The following is a 16,956-nucleotide window of genomic DNA, read 5'->3' as shown; positions in this document are numbered from 1 at the left end:
TTAGCAGATTTTGCAGATTTTACTATTGTTTTAGCCATTGTAAGACATTAACATTTGATTAAATATGATTTTATTAATTGTTTTTTAAATATCCTATTAGTGATCAAGGATAATATTGATTTTGCTATATTTACACAATTGCAATCTCACCAGCATTGAATTCAGTCCGGAAGTCAGAAAGTAGGCAGCCATCCGTTTCCATAGTAGCAGGTTGTGAAGGCTGCTGTTTTGTGGTTGAGGTAGTTAACAGTTCAATGCATTAAAGAATGTGTCAACCGGAAAAGAGATGATCATGCAAATAGAGTAACATGTCTAGCCCTCATGGGGAAGGAAACGGTTTACTACTTGTAATTAACAGCTTATCAGCATCTTTCGTACTGGTTTCTAAAATGCTGGGAAAAAAGATATTCATTTAGACTCTACTGAAAACATTCTCCAGAGGAAAGAAAAGGAAGAAATTTGCCTCCTCTCTTTACTGTCAATACTTGGTAACGTATTTTGAAATTATTGCATAATTAACTGCCTTCCATTTCCTCTTCTCCTTCCCCTCTCTGTATGTGGTGTAAAAAATTTAATCTGGCAGTATGAGACCCAGAATTTGAATTTGAAATTATTAGTTGCTGAAAGAACCAATGCCCGGCTATCTGCTTAAAGATTTTTGATTTGAAATTGATGGACAGGTCTTGGTTATCAAATGGTCAGGTTAGTTAACTAAAATGTACCAGCATTCTGGATTCTTCGTCAGCACCAATTTTGGGTAATCTGTGAGGTTTATGCCAAAGTAGTTCCCTCTTGAGAAAGAGTAGATACGAATTAGGGAATAGTTGTGTATTGTCTCCAGAGAGATGCTGACAACCACTCAGCTGTATTTGTGGGTGATAGGATCTACTGTGCTTGCTTTATGTTACAATTCATGTGGTCAGTGAAAGCTGCAGAAGTTATGAAGAATATGCAGAAGCTGCATGTAGAATCAAATTACATTGTTTACATTTCATTACTTTTAAGAATGCTGAGTGAACTGTTGTACGTTTTAAAATTACTTGTTTATCATTTGCATTTCCAGCAGTTATGCTATCTTTATATTTTAATAGTAAATATCCAAAGTTCTTTGTTTCATTAAAGAACTGATTCTATATTAGTGGAGTTCCTACAGTAAGGAGGAAATGGGTTAATGGTGGTTTTTTAAGAGTGCTGCTTGCTGAACTACTGTAGATTCACTTGGATGTTTTATGAAGTTTGTTAAAATATGTATAATACTGTTTAATATTTCCTTCTGATGCATTTACTCTGCATTTTTTAACTACATCTTACATTTTTGTAAAGGGATTTAACTATCTTAAATAGAATAGTTCCAAAGAAGAATGATTTTTTTATATAAAAGATATTTAATTGGTTTTCATTATTGTGGAAGAGTTTGAGTGAGAATTGATTTGGGATTATAAATGTATTAAGATGTGTGGTTTTGCTGTCTGTAATAGGGTAATATTTTACACCTTAACAGGAATTGTATGTGTTTTGTTGGAACACTTTGTCATTTCAGGGACATGAAAGAGCACTGCATGGGTACAAAAGATCAAGTTAGAGAGTTGCATTCAAACAATTCACCTAGGTCTTAACTCCTTGATAGTTTATTCTAATTTTATCACTTGGATTAATTATTCTTTGTTTTTACACAACTAAAGATTGGGTAGTATTTTATGAAGTTATCTCCCTAAGACATCCGTTTTTTGGATGGCTCACTGACCTTTGCACTGAACTTCAAATGTGTCCAGCTACAGAGTGAAGGATTTATTCTAAAAATTCTATGTTTTAAATCATATTACAAGGGGAAGTGCAGAGGAGAGATGAGAAACTACGCCATTGCTAGGCTGTATAAATACGTCACGTGGTAACTAGTTAATAGTAGTAACAACTGAGGACAGGGTTTACATTTGCCATTCGGTCTCCAGGCTGGGTCTTGACAGGCAAAATCAGAAAAAGGGACAACAACACATGAGTTCCCTAATTGAACTGCGCATATTTTCATGTGCAGTGATTGATTATGGAAGTTGTCAATGTGACCTGTTGGAATGTTTTCTCACCTGTGACCTTTACCATCTCAGTTACATTGTCTGGATTGGTTCAGACTGAGACAGAAATTTTCTTGAAGAAGATAACCTAATCAACCATCATCTGTACAATTAAAGCCTCAGAATCAATACAGGGGAACATTACTTAAAAGAAGAAAAAATGAGTTTTCTGGCTAACATTTATCCATCAGATTTTGTGAATAAGATAGGTTACCTGATCATTTAATCCCTCAGTTGTCTTGAAACTTTGCTGAGAGCAGGTTGGCCTCCACCTTTGACAACTCTACAACAGTAACTATATTTCAAAAGTTCTTGTTTTTGCTAAATGTTTCATGTTATAATTTGGGACAAATTATTTTTTAAAGAAAGGCAAGAAATTGAATTAAAAAAAAACAGATGTTATTTGTTCATTGGTTGCATATTGTCGTCTGAAGCAGGAATAGTCATTAGAACTACTTCACTATAAAATGCTATTTATGTGGTGCTTAAGCCGATGTTAAAAATTTAGTGGAAAGAAAAAAGGTTTTTTTTTGTTTGCTGCAACTCAAAATGCAACATTTGAGCAAATACAGTGAATCATAGATTAAATGATCTATGGCACAAAGGGAGGCATTTGGGCTCTTGTGTCCATGTTGAGTGAAAAAAGAACTGTTCAAACTAATGTCACTTCCTGGCTCTTGATCCACAGCCTTGCTGATTATGGCACATCAAAATGCTCATTCAGGCACTTTTAAAATGTACGATGATTTGATGCTTTCAAGACCCTTGTGGGCAAAGTTCCAGACCTTCTTCACTCTTTGAATGAAAGAAAATGACCTCAAATTCTCTCATTTTTCTAGGTTCTCTAGGCATTGACCTTTCTTCTAAAGAAAATATGTCCTAACCATTCACTCCAATCTAGGTCTCTACTAATTTTATACACCTCGATTAAATCTGCTAAAGAATCCTCTGCCTAAAGAAAATACTGATATAAACAGCTGCACCTATGACCAGACTTCTTCAACTCTAGCAATGAGCTGCTTAATTTCCTTGTCTCATCTAGCGTTTAATTTGAAATAAAAACTGCCTTTACAACATATTTCAAAACTATTTGAAATTTTAATTATGTGCCATTTTTGAACCTCAATTACAGATATAACCTGAGAGTTTTTAAACTGTTTTATTCTTTGCCCTTTATGGAGCAAGAAGTAGGACTCAACTGAAGCTGAAAAGCTTTCAAAATAATTGGTTTTATTGACATGTTTAACAAATTACAACATAAAACTCAAACCAATTCCTTTAGTTTCCTCAAAAGATGGTGTTAAATTCCATAGAAACAATGAATCGCTGCAGCCCACTAAATAGTGTATGGTTTGCAATCTTTCCTCATGTCTATACTTTCCCTGTCAAAAGTGACAAGTTAATCTGCTTCCCCTTTACTTTCAGGGAGTGAATTCTAGATCATGACTGTGGAAAAAGTTTTTTCCTTATGTCATTCCTAGCTCTTTTAACAATCATTTTAAATCTTTGACCTCTGGTTCTTGACCCTTTCACTACTGGGAATGTTCCTTTTTTTTCAAGCTCTGTCCAAATTCTTCATAATTTTGAACACCCCTAAAGTATCACCTGCATACATCTCAGGAGCAGGTCACTCTGTCCTTCAAACCTGTTTCCCCATTTTGTAAGCTCATGGCAGATCTGATTGTAACCTCTTCTGCATTCACAGTGGCTTTCAACCCCTTGCTTATCATAGAACAGCACAGGAACAGGGCATTCAGCCCACAATGTCTGTGCTGAACACAATGCTGAATTAAACTAAATCTCTTTTGTCTGTATGTGATCGATATCCCTTCATTCCCTGCATATTCATGTGTGCATCTAAAAACCTCTTGTGTGCCACTATCATATCTGCTTTCCTGGCAGCTCGTTCCAGGCACCCACCATTCTTTGTGTAAAAAGAAAACTTGCCCCATACATCCCCTTTAAACATTACCTCTCTTACCTTGAATGCATGTCCTCTAGTATTTGACATTTCTACCCTAGGAGAAAGATTCTGACTGTCTACCCTATCTATGCCTCTCATAATGTTATAATCTTCTATCAGGTCTCCCCTCAGCCTCTGATGCTCCAGAGAAAACAACCCAAGTTTGTCCAACCTCTCCTTGTAGCTCATACCCTCTAATCCAGACAGCGTCCTGGTAAACCTCTTCTGTATCCTTCCCAAAGGCTTCACGCCCTTCCTGAAATGGGGTGACCAGAATTGCACAAATACTCCAAGTGCAGCCTAACCAAAATTTTATATAGCTGCAATATGACTTCCTATCAAATATCTTTCTACTTCTGCCTTAAAAATTTTAAAAGACTCTGCTTCAACTGCCCTATGAAGGAGAGTTCCAAAGATTTTAATCCCCTGAGAGAAGAAAAATCACCTCAATTTGCCTTAAATGGGTGACCCTTTGTTTTTAAACAGTGACCCCTTATTCTATTTTACGTTTATTTCAACTAAGAATTAAATGAAGTTAACTTTTTTGAAATATGGATCTCTGTTGGTATCTGGAATGAGCTGCCAGAGGAAAAGGTGGAGGCAGGAACAGTAACAACATTTAAGAGACATCTTGACATGTACTTGAATGAGCAGGGCACAGAGAGATATGGGAATAATTCAGGCAGGTGGGATTAGAATAGATAGGCATGGTGGTCGATAGAAAAGCAGTGGGCCGAAGGGCCTGTTTCTGTGCTGTACACTTCTGTGACTCTGTGTCTTCCATATTGCATTGTGGAGCAGTTGGGCTGATAATATTACAGCTTTCCATCACCACATCATTTCCCTTACATTTGAATATAGCTCAGTGCAGTAGGTTTTGTTTCACTTCCTAAATAAGCTACACCCTTTGACTTACTGCAGCCAGTGTGTTCAAGTATTGGACATATTGACAGGGCACCTTCTGCTGAAATGTGCACAAATAACTTTTATATATTGGTGAAAGTGGTAATGAAGAAATGAAAGTTGAAGCAATATTTTTCATGCTCAGCGTTGGATAAATTCAACTCAGTACCCGGAAACTGATTGAAAGGTGGTGCATGTCGGACCTGGTAATGGTGCTGAGTTAATAGCATCTGTACCATTTTTCAGGATGATGCCTTTTTGATGCTAGCACTAATGGAATATTGACAGATTGAAGTAACAAGGCAGCATGGAGCTTTCATATGAAAGCAACCAGTATAAGTGGGAGAATTCCACTGAACTGATATTGTGGTTTTGGCAGCCAAGGTAGGTTACTGCTGTTTATCTTAAGTCATGAGTAGAGATCTAGCACAGGACCTGAACAAAACTTCGATCTGCCTTGGTGTAACTTAGTACAATATTAAACAAAAAAAAATTTAAACAAAGTGTGATTCTAATAGGTCCCTGTTGGTGAGTTCATTTGATAGAAAAGATGAAATATAAAAGTAGGAATGATCGCAATGTTCCTTGCTTGTTTGTTTTAATGTAGGCATTGTTGCTGCTATTGTGTATAGACATATGCAGGTGAAGTCCTGTGATTTACTGTGATTCATCTTCATGCGGGACTTTCTATACTGTACAGTAATTGTCAAGTTTCTGCTGGTCCGTTTTGTGATAATGGAATTGTTTTTATTTCTTTTGATGAGAGAGCTGTCAGAGCTGGTGTTCCCATACAGACCTTCAAATGCAGCTTTAATTCCAACAGATACATTCAGAATGCTGAAGGAAATTGTTTGGATTAAATGGAATTTAATTCTGAGCAAAGATTTGCTGGTGCCTCTTAGTAATTCCTTTTTATGCTTTTAAACTGATGATCAGAAGTGCATTTGAGAACAGGTCATTTGTGTAGAACTTCTCTGTTGTTTTTAATGATACATTAATAAAGAATACTATTATAATCACTGCCCTCATTTTGATGTCAATGAAGGAAGATTTTGCACAAAACTTCTGTGTCCATGCTCACATCAACTGGGGCTTCATAAAACGAATCTGCAATAACAAAGGGGCACTGGTAGTTTACAGACATCTTTTATGTCAGGAGCCACTTGGAAAGCTACAATTTCTCTGTAAATTAGATCAATTCTACATTTTGCAAGCTTAATTTTAAATTTTCTATGCAAGTAGCAATTATGAAGCCAGTGATGTTAAGGATGCATAAACATTTTCTGGGTATTGGTATTGGTTTATTATTGTCACTTGTACCGAGGTACAGTGAAAAACTTGTCTTGCATACCGATTGTACAATCGATTCATTACACAGTGAAGTTATATTAAGGTAGTACAGGTAAAAACAATGACAGTACAGAGTATCACAACTGTAGAGTAATGAGTTTTTAATTTTTAAGGTCGGGCATTGTGGCCAATGTCCACTATATTTGAGCATCTTTGTTTGGGTCTCACTGACTTTCAATGAAGTTGCATGATTTTAGAAGAGTTAGCAGAAGCAAAATTGCTTCCTTGTCTATCAGGGATTGGCTCCCAGTTACAACATAAATGTGATATTGTTGGTTTTCCTTTTATTAAATGACACATTGCAGTTTCCTTGCAAACAACCAGAGCTCCATCAACATGTATTGTGCCCAAAGTTGCTGCCATGGCAGGAACATATAAAACCTTGAAGCAAGCAGTCTGTTAACCTTTGTGAAAACTCGCAAGGAAGCATTTGTTTGATTTCAGCCAGATTCAACATTAACCTCTTCTGCCCTCTTCCTGGTTCTCCTGAACTCAGGGGCAGCAGCATTTAGACTAGTTGTGACACTAGAAGTAAACAGAAACCACGGATGATTTCCAAGTCCAAAGAGAGGTTTCACTTACCTGAGAATAGTGCAATGATAAACTCAGCTTCTTGGGTAAAGATGCTTTCCCCTGTAAACCTTCAGATATTTCCTCTGTGAAATAAGAGGTCCTGACAGCTATGTATAAGAATAGCTGTTGTGGATGAAACTCCAGTAGAATGAATTTTTCATTTTAAATTCTGAATATGGTTTTATCTGAGAAAAAAACTGCAGTGTGAAACAACTTAGATATCTCAGTAGAATGAGCAAAATAAGTGCTTTGATTTGTTTGGAAAATTGAAATGGAGTTTACATTTATGGGCTAAATTAGTAACATGGTCACAAATTGTACTTTAAATTATGGGCCAAGGTTCTGTGCAGATTCATCTTGCATTTTGGAAGGACAAATCAAGGGAGGACATACACAGTAAATGGTAGGGCACTGAGGAGTGTGGAGGAACAAAGGGATCTGGGAGTTCAAATACATAATTCCCTGAAAGTAGAGTCACAGGTGGACAGGGTTATAAAAAAGGCTTTTGGCATCCTGGCATTTATAAATCAAAGTATGAGTATAGGAGTTGGAATGTTTGGTGAGGTTGTACAAGTCATTGGTGAGACCAAATTTAGAATATTGTGTGCAGTTCTGGTCGCCGAACTACAGGAAGGATGTCAGTAAGATTGAAAGAGTGCAGAGGAGATTTACAAGGATGTTGCCGGGTCTTCAGGAGTTGAGTTACAGAGAAAGATTGACCATGTTAGGACCTTTATTCCTTGGAGCGGAGAAGAATGAGGGGAGATATGATAGATGTTTACAAATGATGAGGGGCATAGACAGGGTTAATGCAAGTAGGCTCTTTCCACCTAGATTAGGAGAGATAAGTACGAGAGGACATCGCTTTAGGGTGAAAGGGGAAAGGTTTGGGGGAACATTAGAGGGAACTTCTTCACTCAAAGAGTGGTGGGAGTGTGGAATGGGCTGCCATCTGATGTGGTAAATGCGGGCTCGCTCCTAACTTTTAAGAGTAAATTGGATAGATACATGGACAGAGAGAGGTCTGGAGGGGTATGGGCTAGGGGCAGGTAAATGGGACTAGCAGAATAATGTTTTGGCACAGACTAGGAAGGGCCAAATGGCCTGTTTTTCTGTGCTGTAGTTTTCTATAGTTTCTATAATCACAAACATAGAGGTCTACCACAATCAAGTACAACTGCCTGCACAATATGTAATTAATGACAGTCTTGGGGGTGTGGGGTGAGGGGAATGTTTCCATGTAACTCCTCACAATAATCAGACACATTTGTCTCAAGGACACAGGCTGCTAGTTTCACTGTGGGTGGGTGTGGGGGGTCGCGTGCAGTGGAAATTGACAGGACAATTGGTTCTATTGATACTTGTGCAAGGATACTTTATTACATGATGTAACATATAGCCTTTAGTATCTTTAGCTGGCAGTAACAAAAAAAACATATTTATTTTTGAAAATCCTACAGGGAAAATAACTTTGTTATTCTGTCTTAAACTCCCCAGCCCCCAACCCCCCTTTTTCCATTGACACAATTGTTAATATAATGTGATTTTCTGTAACCTGAGGTTTCTTAGGAGTACAACTATCATGTTATAACAAACTACCTACAGTAATTACATTTTCTTGGCACAAGTATTTTAAAGATTATCAAACAATACAGTGAAGATAAATGAGTCAGAAGCATTTGCAGACCATTGTCAGTAGTGGTTTTCTTGGGAGTTTCTGAGGTAAGTAACATCTAAATCAAGAGATTAGGCCGACAATGTATGACTTGATGATGCAATTTTCACACATTGACCAATGCAATTGTTCCCTCCAGTGTAAACATTTGTAACGATTAACAAAGTGTAAATTGAGCATATCCACCACTCCAGACTGCTAACACTATTTGCATCCCATCCTGATGCAGGGTTTTGGCCTGACATGTCGACAATCCCTTTCCTCCTGCAAATGCTGCTTGACCCACTGAGTTCCTCCAGCTGGTTGTTTGTTGCTCCAGGTTCCAGCATCTCAGAATCAAAATCAGGTTTATTATCACTGACATGCGTCATTTAAATTGCTGTTTTGTGGCAGCAGTACAGTGCAAGACATAAAGACATAAAAATTACTATAAGTTATAAAAATAAATAAATAGTGCAAAAGAGGAATAACGAGGTAGTGCTCATGGACTGTTCAGAAATCTGACGGCAGAGGTGAAGAAGCTGTTCCTGAAATGTTGAGTGTGGGTTTTCAGGCTCCTGTACCTCCTCCCTCCTCCCCGATGATAGTAACGTGAAGAGGGCATGTCCCGAGTGCTGAGGGTCCTTATTGATGGATGCTGGGGAGGGTGTTTTCATGATGGAGCTGCTGAGTCTACGACCCTCTGCAGCCTCTTTCGATCCTGCACATTGGAGCCTCTATACCAGGCGGTGATACAACCAGTCAGAATGCTTTCCACTGAACATCTGTCGAAATTTGCAAGAGTCTTTCGTGACATATCAAATCTCCTCAAATTCCTAACAAAGTAGAGCTGCTGGCATGCCTTCTTTCTGATTGCATCAATGTGTTGGGCCCAGATAGATCCTCTGAGATGTTGATGCCCAGAAACTTCAAGCTGCTCACTCCCCAACTGCTGACCCCTCAAAGGGGACTGGTGTGTGTTCTCCTGACTTCCCTTTCCTGAAGTCCACAATCAATTCCTTGGCCTTGATGATGTTGTGTGAGGTTGTTTTTGCGACACCACTCAACCAGCTGATCTATCTCACTCCTATACACCTCTTCATTGTCATCTGAGGTTCTGCCAACAACAGTGGTGTCATTGGCAAATTTATTGATGGCGCTTGAGCTGTGCCTAGCCACACAGTCATGAGTGTAGAGAAAATAGAGCAGTGGGCTAAGCACGCATCCATGAGGTGTTGATTGTCAGTGAGGAGGAGATGTTACTACTGATCCGCACTGACTGTGGTCTTCCGATTGGGAAGTTGAGGATTCAGTTGCAGAGGGAGGTACAGAGGCCTCTTCTCTGCCTCTTCTGCAGTCCCTTGTGTTTCCAATAACATTGCTGTAAGTTCCTGGATCTACTCAATGCTATTGTTTATTGGGTGCTGGTTCTGGTGGGAAGTATAGGAAGCCCAGAAGGAATAGATTACTCAGGATCCACTTTTCCTGAAGTTACTTGACCACTTAGGCCTATTTTAAATTAATTAACAGAGATTAATTGCCATGATTAATCTGTTATTGTCACAACGCACAACTACCAAGATGCAGAAGGTATATTAAATAACCTGTTGAGTCTCTGTAATGAATCAAATGAACCAGGCAAGACTGCAGTGGAACAAAGTAAATTGGTTACTGTATGTTCATTGTTGACAGTGGGGTAAAATGCATATTTCCCATTACTTCAATTTTACAGTTCTCTTGCAGAAAAAACTCTTCTGTATTACTAATATTTTTCAGAAACTCATCATGAGCTCTGTAAAAACTGTGTTGCTGCAGAGCGATCACTTTATCCATAGCCTTGGGATATTTGGGAGGCCAGTGTAGGCAAAGGTCTCATAAAGCATTGCTGCACTGTACTTGCTATATATATCTCAGTGATTCTAACTATGAAATAAAGACTGCTAGATGGTTTTGCATCTGATCTTTGAGCATCTAGAATATGTTTTTCTGTACTCTCATGTTTTTAGAACATTACAGCACAGTACAGGCCCTTTGGTGCACGATGTTGTGCCAACATTTTATCCTGCTCTAATATGTATCTAACCCTTCCCTCCCACATAGTTCTCCATTTCTCCATTTATCATTCATGTGTCTATCTAAGAGTCTCTTAAATGTCCCTAATGTATCTGCCCCCACAACCTCTGCCAGCAGTGTGTTCACGCTCCCACCTCTCTGTGTAAAACAAAAAAAAACTTTCCTCTGACATTCCTGTTATACCTTCCTCCAATCATCTTAAAATTATGCCCCCTCGTGTTAGCCATTTTTGCCCCGGGAAAAAGTCTCTGACTGTCGACTCGATCTACGTCTCTTATCATCTTGTACACTTCTATCAAGTCACCTCTCATCCTCCTCCAAAGACACCAATGTTTGTCTTTCATATGATTAATTACTTTGTTCTTTTTTTGTGGTTGAAATGCAGGAATAACAGTCAAAATTTGTTAGCTTTCCTAGGTTCACTTAGTTGATTTTACTTATAATGTTTGAAACCTTCCATCTATGTTTGAGGTTGCTTTTTTGGACAGTGCCCACCCTCTCATCCTGTGGTGAAACTGTCGGCATGACAACTCTGTCATACCTAATCCTCCTCAATGTGACTGGTTGCCCGTTGAGCATGCTCAGTTATGTTCCCTCTCTTACACACTGTAGTCTGATACTCTCATCCTGTTAAAATGAAGGTAACGGACTGACCATATGGGATAAGAAGAAGCTGCCTTTTTGTGGTCTGCTACTAGAGTTTTTTTTTGAAGGCAAGATATCTTTTGTTGGAGTCTATTTTTTTAAGAGGACCTTCTGCTTGTTACTGGAACTGAATAAAATGATTGCTTGCTTAGCCAAAGGAAATTTGCTGGATGTTCTACAGGAGGGATTCACAGAGGTAAATAATACTGAAAGTAATGACTGGGACATGTGTTAGCCCCAAGCAAACGGTTAATATAGTAACAGCTGCTTTTGCAGAAAGCACACAAAGATTCTCTGTTCAGTTGTTTGTTATAGGGGGTGAAAATGTTCTTGTTGTCTCAATGAGAAGGGTTTCTCGGTTCTAATTCTTTACATTGTTAACATATGGATTTAATTAACTGGGCCATATTGCTTCAACGTGCTGAAATTTAGTCTTAAACTTACTGTTGTGTGAATGAGTGTTTTACTGATCGCAAGTTTTATCATAAGTTCCGTTTGTTTCTTGTTTCATTAATACTGGATTTTGTATTAATTTAACCACTATGTTATCAGTTTGTTGTAGTAATAAAAACTAATTTGCTCAAAGCAATTATTCACCTTCTAAGAAAGGTTTGAAGTCTTGTCCATGTTTGGAGTGTTGGAAGGTGGGGGAGGGGAGGGTAATCAGTCAAGAAATTATACAACAATATCTTTTAAGTTTGAAATTAAAGTTTTTTTGAATGCTACATTGTCATGGTGCTATGAACACAAGTCATTTTATAGTATTTTTGGACCAATTAAGAGAATTGCTTAAATAGAGCTAAGAATTTTTGTATTATTTTGAAGTCCATAGTTTATGACTGTTCGAGAAACAGAAAATATGTTTAGTGCTGGTTGTTGGTATAACCATCATTATCGCACAAGCCACTCAACAAAAGATAGAAATTTTATTGTAGTGGTAGCGTCTAAGAGTTTTCAGGGTTTGCCACAGTGCCATGGACAAATATGAACAAGATTTTTTAAAAAAAAGTCATAGTTCTAGTAGAGTGACAATTTGGCACAGCTACTATGAAACATGGTACAAGTTATAATCTATAGAAGACATACCTTTTAATAGCAAACTTGATTCTGAAAAATGAGCTTGCGGTGATATTCATCGGGTGTATGTAAGAAATAAAACTTTGGAGCTGAGAGGGAGGGTCAGATTGTTTTACTTCCTCTTAGTTACTCACAGACATTGTTTAACTGAATCATTCCATTTGATCTGCTAGTGGGTAGATAAGATCAGGGCAATAACATCAGATCCAAGATCTGTTTATACATGTTTAGTATTTGATGACAGTGGACATCTGAGGCAAAAGAAACTATCTGATGGAACAGTAATATGAAATACAAACATATGATGCTGGAACCACTCAGCAGATCAGGCAGCATCCGTGGAAAGAAAAAACAAGAGTTAATGTTCAAGTTAATGACCCTTCATTGGAACAATAAGTGATTTGTATGTATTAATCATTTTGATTAGATCTTTTTGAATCAAAAGCATCGAGAAAGCATGTCACAGAAATTATAACGTATGTCCAAAATTATTTGTAAACTAAATTTATTAATCCTTGAAAAGCAAAGGAAAAACTTCTGTGGCATCCTTTTAAGGGTGTTCCAAAGTGGTTTAAACTCAATGAAGTACATATAGTATAGCCACTGTTGTTAAGTATTAAATGTGGCACCCTTTCAAAAACATCTTTGACAAGGATGGGCAAATAATTTGTTGGTGGAAGGGTAAGTGTTGACCAAGATATAGGGGAAGCTCCCTTACTGCTCTTCAAAATAATACTCTGGATTTTTTGATATCCGTTTGAGAGTACAAATGAGGCATTGGTTTAATGTAGCTTCCAAAATATGGCATATCCAACTCTGCATCACTTCAGTAGTACATTGAGTTGTCTTCTTAAATCTTGCACAGGAGTCTGTCCAATAGGACCTAAACCCAAACTCAATTCTTCTGTCTTGGAGTTGTGAGTGCCGCCACTTAGCTACAGCCATACAGGATTAAAATAAGGTCAACTGAATAAAGTTATGTTCAACAATTTGGCTTTATGTGACTAGGAATTATTGTCACTATATTTATTACAACTTAATTTTTGATTACTGCTGATGGCAGATGAACTAAGGGGCCAACATTCCTAGCCAGGAACTGCCTCTGGGCAGGATCTGCACTTTCCACATGGGAGGAAATTTTAGTTTTCCTTTCGGACGAATGACATTTAAACTGCCAGAGTTTTGAGAATTAAAACCACATGCCACCGGTTCTCCACTGATCTTTTTGAATGATCACGTAAATGAGTACAACTCCTAGATGAATTTATTTTAAGTAATTAAATACCCATATTCCAATGCTGCAGTTTTTTAAGAGTCCCATATGAGTGCATTACACAGGATTTAATAACTTTTAAGCTGTCATCCTCCTTAAAGTTCATTTCTTCAGAAACAGAAACTCCTGTTTAAAACAAACGGTATTACTCAAGTAGTTGTGTTGTTGTAACCACACAACATTTTATTTTTAGATAACAGTCAAAAGAGTGTTATTTAGAGAGAGAGAGAGAGAGAGAGAGCAGCATACTACTAAAATCACTAGCTCATTACCTCAGTTTGTGCTGTTTTCAGATGGGGCAGTAGTATGATCGCTGTAGTTAGCCTCCATGGTCTTGGAATTAGAATCACAAAGCGTAGAAGGAAGCCATTCAGCCCATCAAGCTCGTGTCAAGACTTGAAAGAGCTATCCAATTAACCCTGATCCTTTTCTCCCTTTATCCCTGCAGTTTTTTCTCTTCCATATGTTGAAAGAAAGAAAAAATAAAGCAACACCTGCATTTGTACATCCCAATTCATGGCTTAGGGGTGCTCCTAAATCTTCACAGCTAATGAAGTACTTTTGAAGTATGGTCACTTTTGCAATGTTGGAATCATGGCAGCCAATTTGCATGTTCATTTTCATTTAGCCCTGACCTTAAAAGAGTATTAATCCCAGCTCCTAGCACATGGCCTGTATGCTTCTATGCCTCGGCGATTCAAGTGCTTGTCTAGACACTTCTTAAATGCTGTCTGCGACTCTTATTCCACCACTGTCTTCGACAGTGCATTCCAGGAACTCACCACTCTGAGTGAAAAAGGTTCTCCTCAAATCCCCTCTAAATCTGTTACCCCCTTACCCTAAATCTATGTCATCTATTTTAATTCATTTCTGATGTGGGGAAAAATTTCCTGTAGTCTATCCCATCTATACCTCTCATAATTTTATATATCACAATCATGTCCCTCTCCTCTTAACCTCCTCTGCTCCAGTGGGAACAGACCCAGTCTGTCTAATCTCTCCTTGTGTATTATGAGGATAGGTTGAGCGAGCTGGGGTTTTTCTCTTTGGAGCGAAGGAGGATGAGAGGTGACTTGACAGAGGTGCACAAGATGATGAGAGGCATAGATCGAGTGGACAGAGATTTTATCCCAGGGCAAAAATGGCTCACACAAGGGGGCATAATTTTAAGGTGATTGGAGGAAGGTATAAGGGGGATGTCAGAGGCAAGTTTTTTTTTACACAGAGAGTGGTGGGTGCGTGGAATGCACTGCCGGCAGAGGTGGTGGAGGCAGATATATTGGGACATCTAAGAGACTCTTAGATAGCCACATGAATGATAGAGAAGTGGAGGGCTATGTGGGAGGGAAGGGTTAGATAGATCTTAGAGCAGGATAAAATGTTGGCACAACATTGTGGGCTGAAGGGCCTGTACTATGCTGCTATGTTCTAGTAACTGAAATGCTCCATCCCCAGGCTACATCCAAGTGAAACAAGAAAATTGTTAACACAGACTCCTATGGTGATATTCTGTAAATGATGATGTTTATGTCAACAGTAAAATCAGGGTTAATTAAAACCAATGTAATCCTCAGCAAAAAACACCCCAGTTTTGCATTGCAATGCTGCAAGAATCATTATTACAGCAGGATATAATTTTATTTCCAAATAGTGTAATTTAAGGGCAGAGTTCAATACGTGTTTCTTTGAATCTTCTTTTACAATTAATGCTGAGATGTTGTCAATTCATTATACAATAATGCTGAATGAAAAACATCTATTTGGTTAATATATTGAAACACTGCATTAACATGTGAGGCATCGGATGCTGGCCCATTATTTTGTTTGTTTAATGTGGAATTCTTTATACATAAATATTTCATGCCAGATTGTTCTGCTTCATTAGTTTGAGCGTTTGAATTCTACAGTTAATACCAGATATACCAGTAGAGTTAATATAGGATACAGTGAGTACAGAATGTTTGAAAATGACTTACTTTGGATTTGAGTGATTAAGGACTAAGCTGAAAAAGGAATCTAGATTCTATTCTTTTTGCAATTTCATGAGTTTACTTGCAGCAGTGACTTCCATTTCTATAGCACCATTAACATTCCAAAATGTCCAAGGTGATGTCCAAAAAGCTATTGGGACAAGTGATGGAAAATTTGGTCAGAGGTAGAGGGTATCTCAACAGAGGAAGAAGAGGTAGAGAATCACAGAGGAGTATAGAGACATCCAGGCCCCTTGGTACATCAATGTTTTTTAGTCTATCGCTATTTGAATGATATTCTGCCTTTGTGTTTGACGAAAGTGGATAGTCTCACATTTATCCACATTATGTTGCATCTGCAATGTATTTGACTACTCATTCAAATTGTTTAAATCATCTTGAAATCTCTTTGCATTCTCCTTATGACTCACAGTCCCACCAGTTTTGTGTTGTTGGTTGCATAGAAATATTACAATAGGTTTCCATGTGCAAATCACTGATATAATTTGTGAATAGCTGGGCCCAAGCACTAATCCCTCTGGTACCCCACTAGTCATTGCCTGTTGCTCTGCAAAAGACCCATTTGTTTCTCCTCTGTTTCCTGTCTGTTTACCAATTTTCAATCCATGCCAGTATATTAGCACCAATGCCACATTCTTTAATTTTGCTCACTACCCTGTTATGTGGGACTTTATCAAAGGCTTTCTGAAACTCCAACGCACCACATTCACTGGTTTTCCCTTCCCTATTCTACTAGTTACATCCTTAAAAAGAACTCCAGTAGGTTTACATTTGCAACCTTAGTTTATATAAGCTCCTTTAATATAACAAAAAAATCTCAAGGTGATGTATTGAAATGTTATCAAATGAAAAATTGACATTGAGCCTCGAATGATGTCAGTGTGAGGTTTGAACAAAAAGCAGGTTTTAAAGGAGGAGAGATGATATTGTTGAGAGGTATAGGGTGACGTTTAGGGTCAAGGAAGTTGAAAGCACAAGCATAAGAGATATTGTGATTCAGAAATGCACAAGAAGCTAGAATTGGAGGGTTGTAGAGATCTAGACAACATGCTCAGCTGAATATTAGGAAACCCTTGTAATCGGTGTATTTTGTGCATCCTACACACAGAATTTTAACTGAATAAACTGTTCCTTTTATTCATCAGTTCAAAAATGAGAATTGTGGGGATGAGCAGTGAGTGTGTTAATGTTAGGCACCAAACTTGCAACTCTGGAATCTGGCTTTAAGTACAATGTGATTTTAAAAAGTATCTAGCTGGCTGTTTGAGGATTATTTGGCCAGGCCAAATTCAGTTGCTTGTGGGAAATAATTGGCACTGATTATCGCTAAATTGAAATCTCATTGGGAATATCTAGAAGGTGGCTGATGGGGGATGTGGAAAATG

The 16,956-nt window shown here is 38.0% G+C and overlaps 1 protein-coding gene across 5 annotated transcripts in view; it reads left to right on the top strand.

The window, feature by feature from the left end:
• LOC127583741 (dixin-like) overlaps positions 1 to 16,956 on the top strand; it is a 115,005-nt gene that overhangs the window by 7,594 nt on the left and 90,455 nt on the right. Inside the window, exon 1 of one of the 5 annotated variants that reach the window (XM_052040037.1) lies at positions 320 to 488. The exons of 3 other annotated variants lie outside the window; for them this stretch is intronic. Coding sequence is in view for 1 of the 2 variants with exons in the window: in XM_052040033.1 (XP_051895993.1) it covers positions 11,367 to 11,426 (60 nt within the window). In the remaining variant the exon portion in view is untranslated. Of the gene's footprint in view, positions 1 to 319; positions 489 to 11,294; positions 11,427 to 16,956 lie in introns of those variants that run through there. One more of the 5 variants, XM_052040033.1, reaches the window with a different exon arrangement.

Source organism: Pristis pectinata, chromosome 27, assembly GCF_009764475.1.
Source record: "Pristis pectinata isolate sPriPec2 chromosome 27, sPriPec2.1.pri, whole genome shotgun sequence".
Lineage (NCBI taxonomy): Eukaryota > Metazoa > Chordata > Chondrichthyes > Rhinopristiformes > Pristidae > Pristis > Pristis pectinata.
Note: the sequence above shows the minus strand (reverse complement) of the source record. Positions and strands in the feature narration are given on the sequence as shown.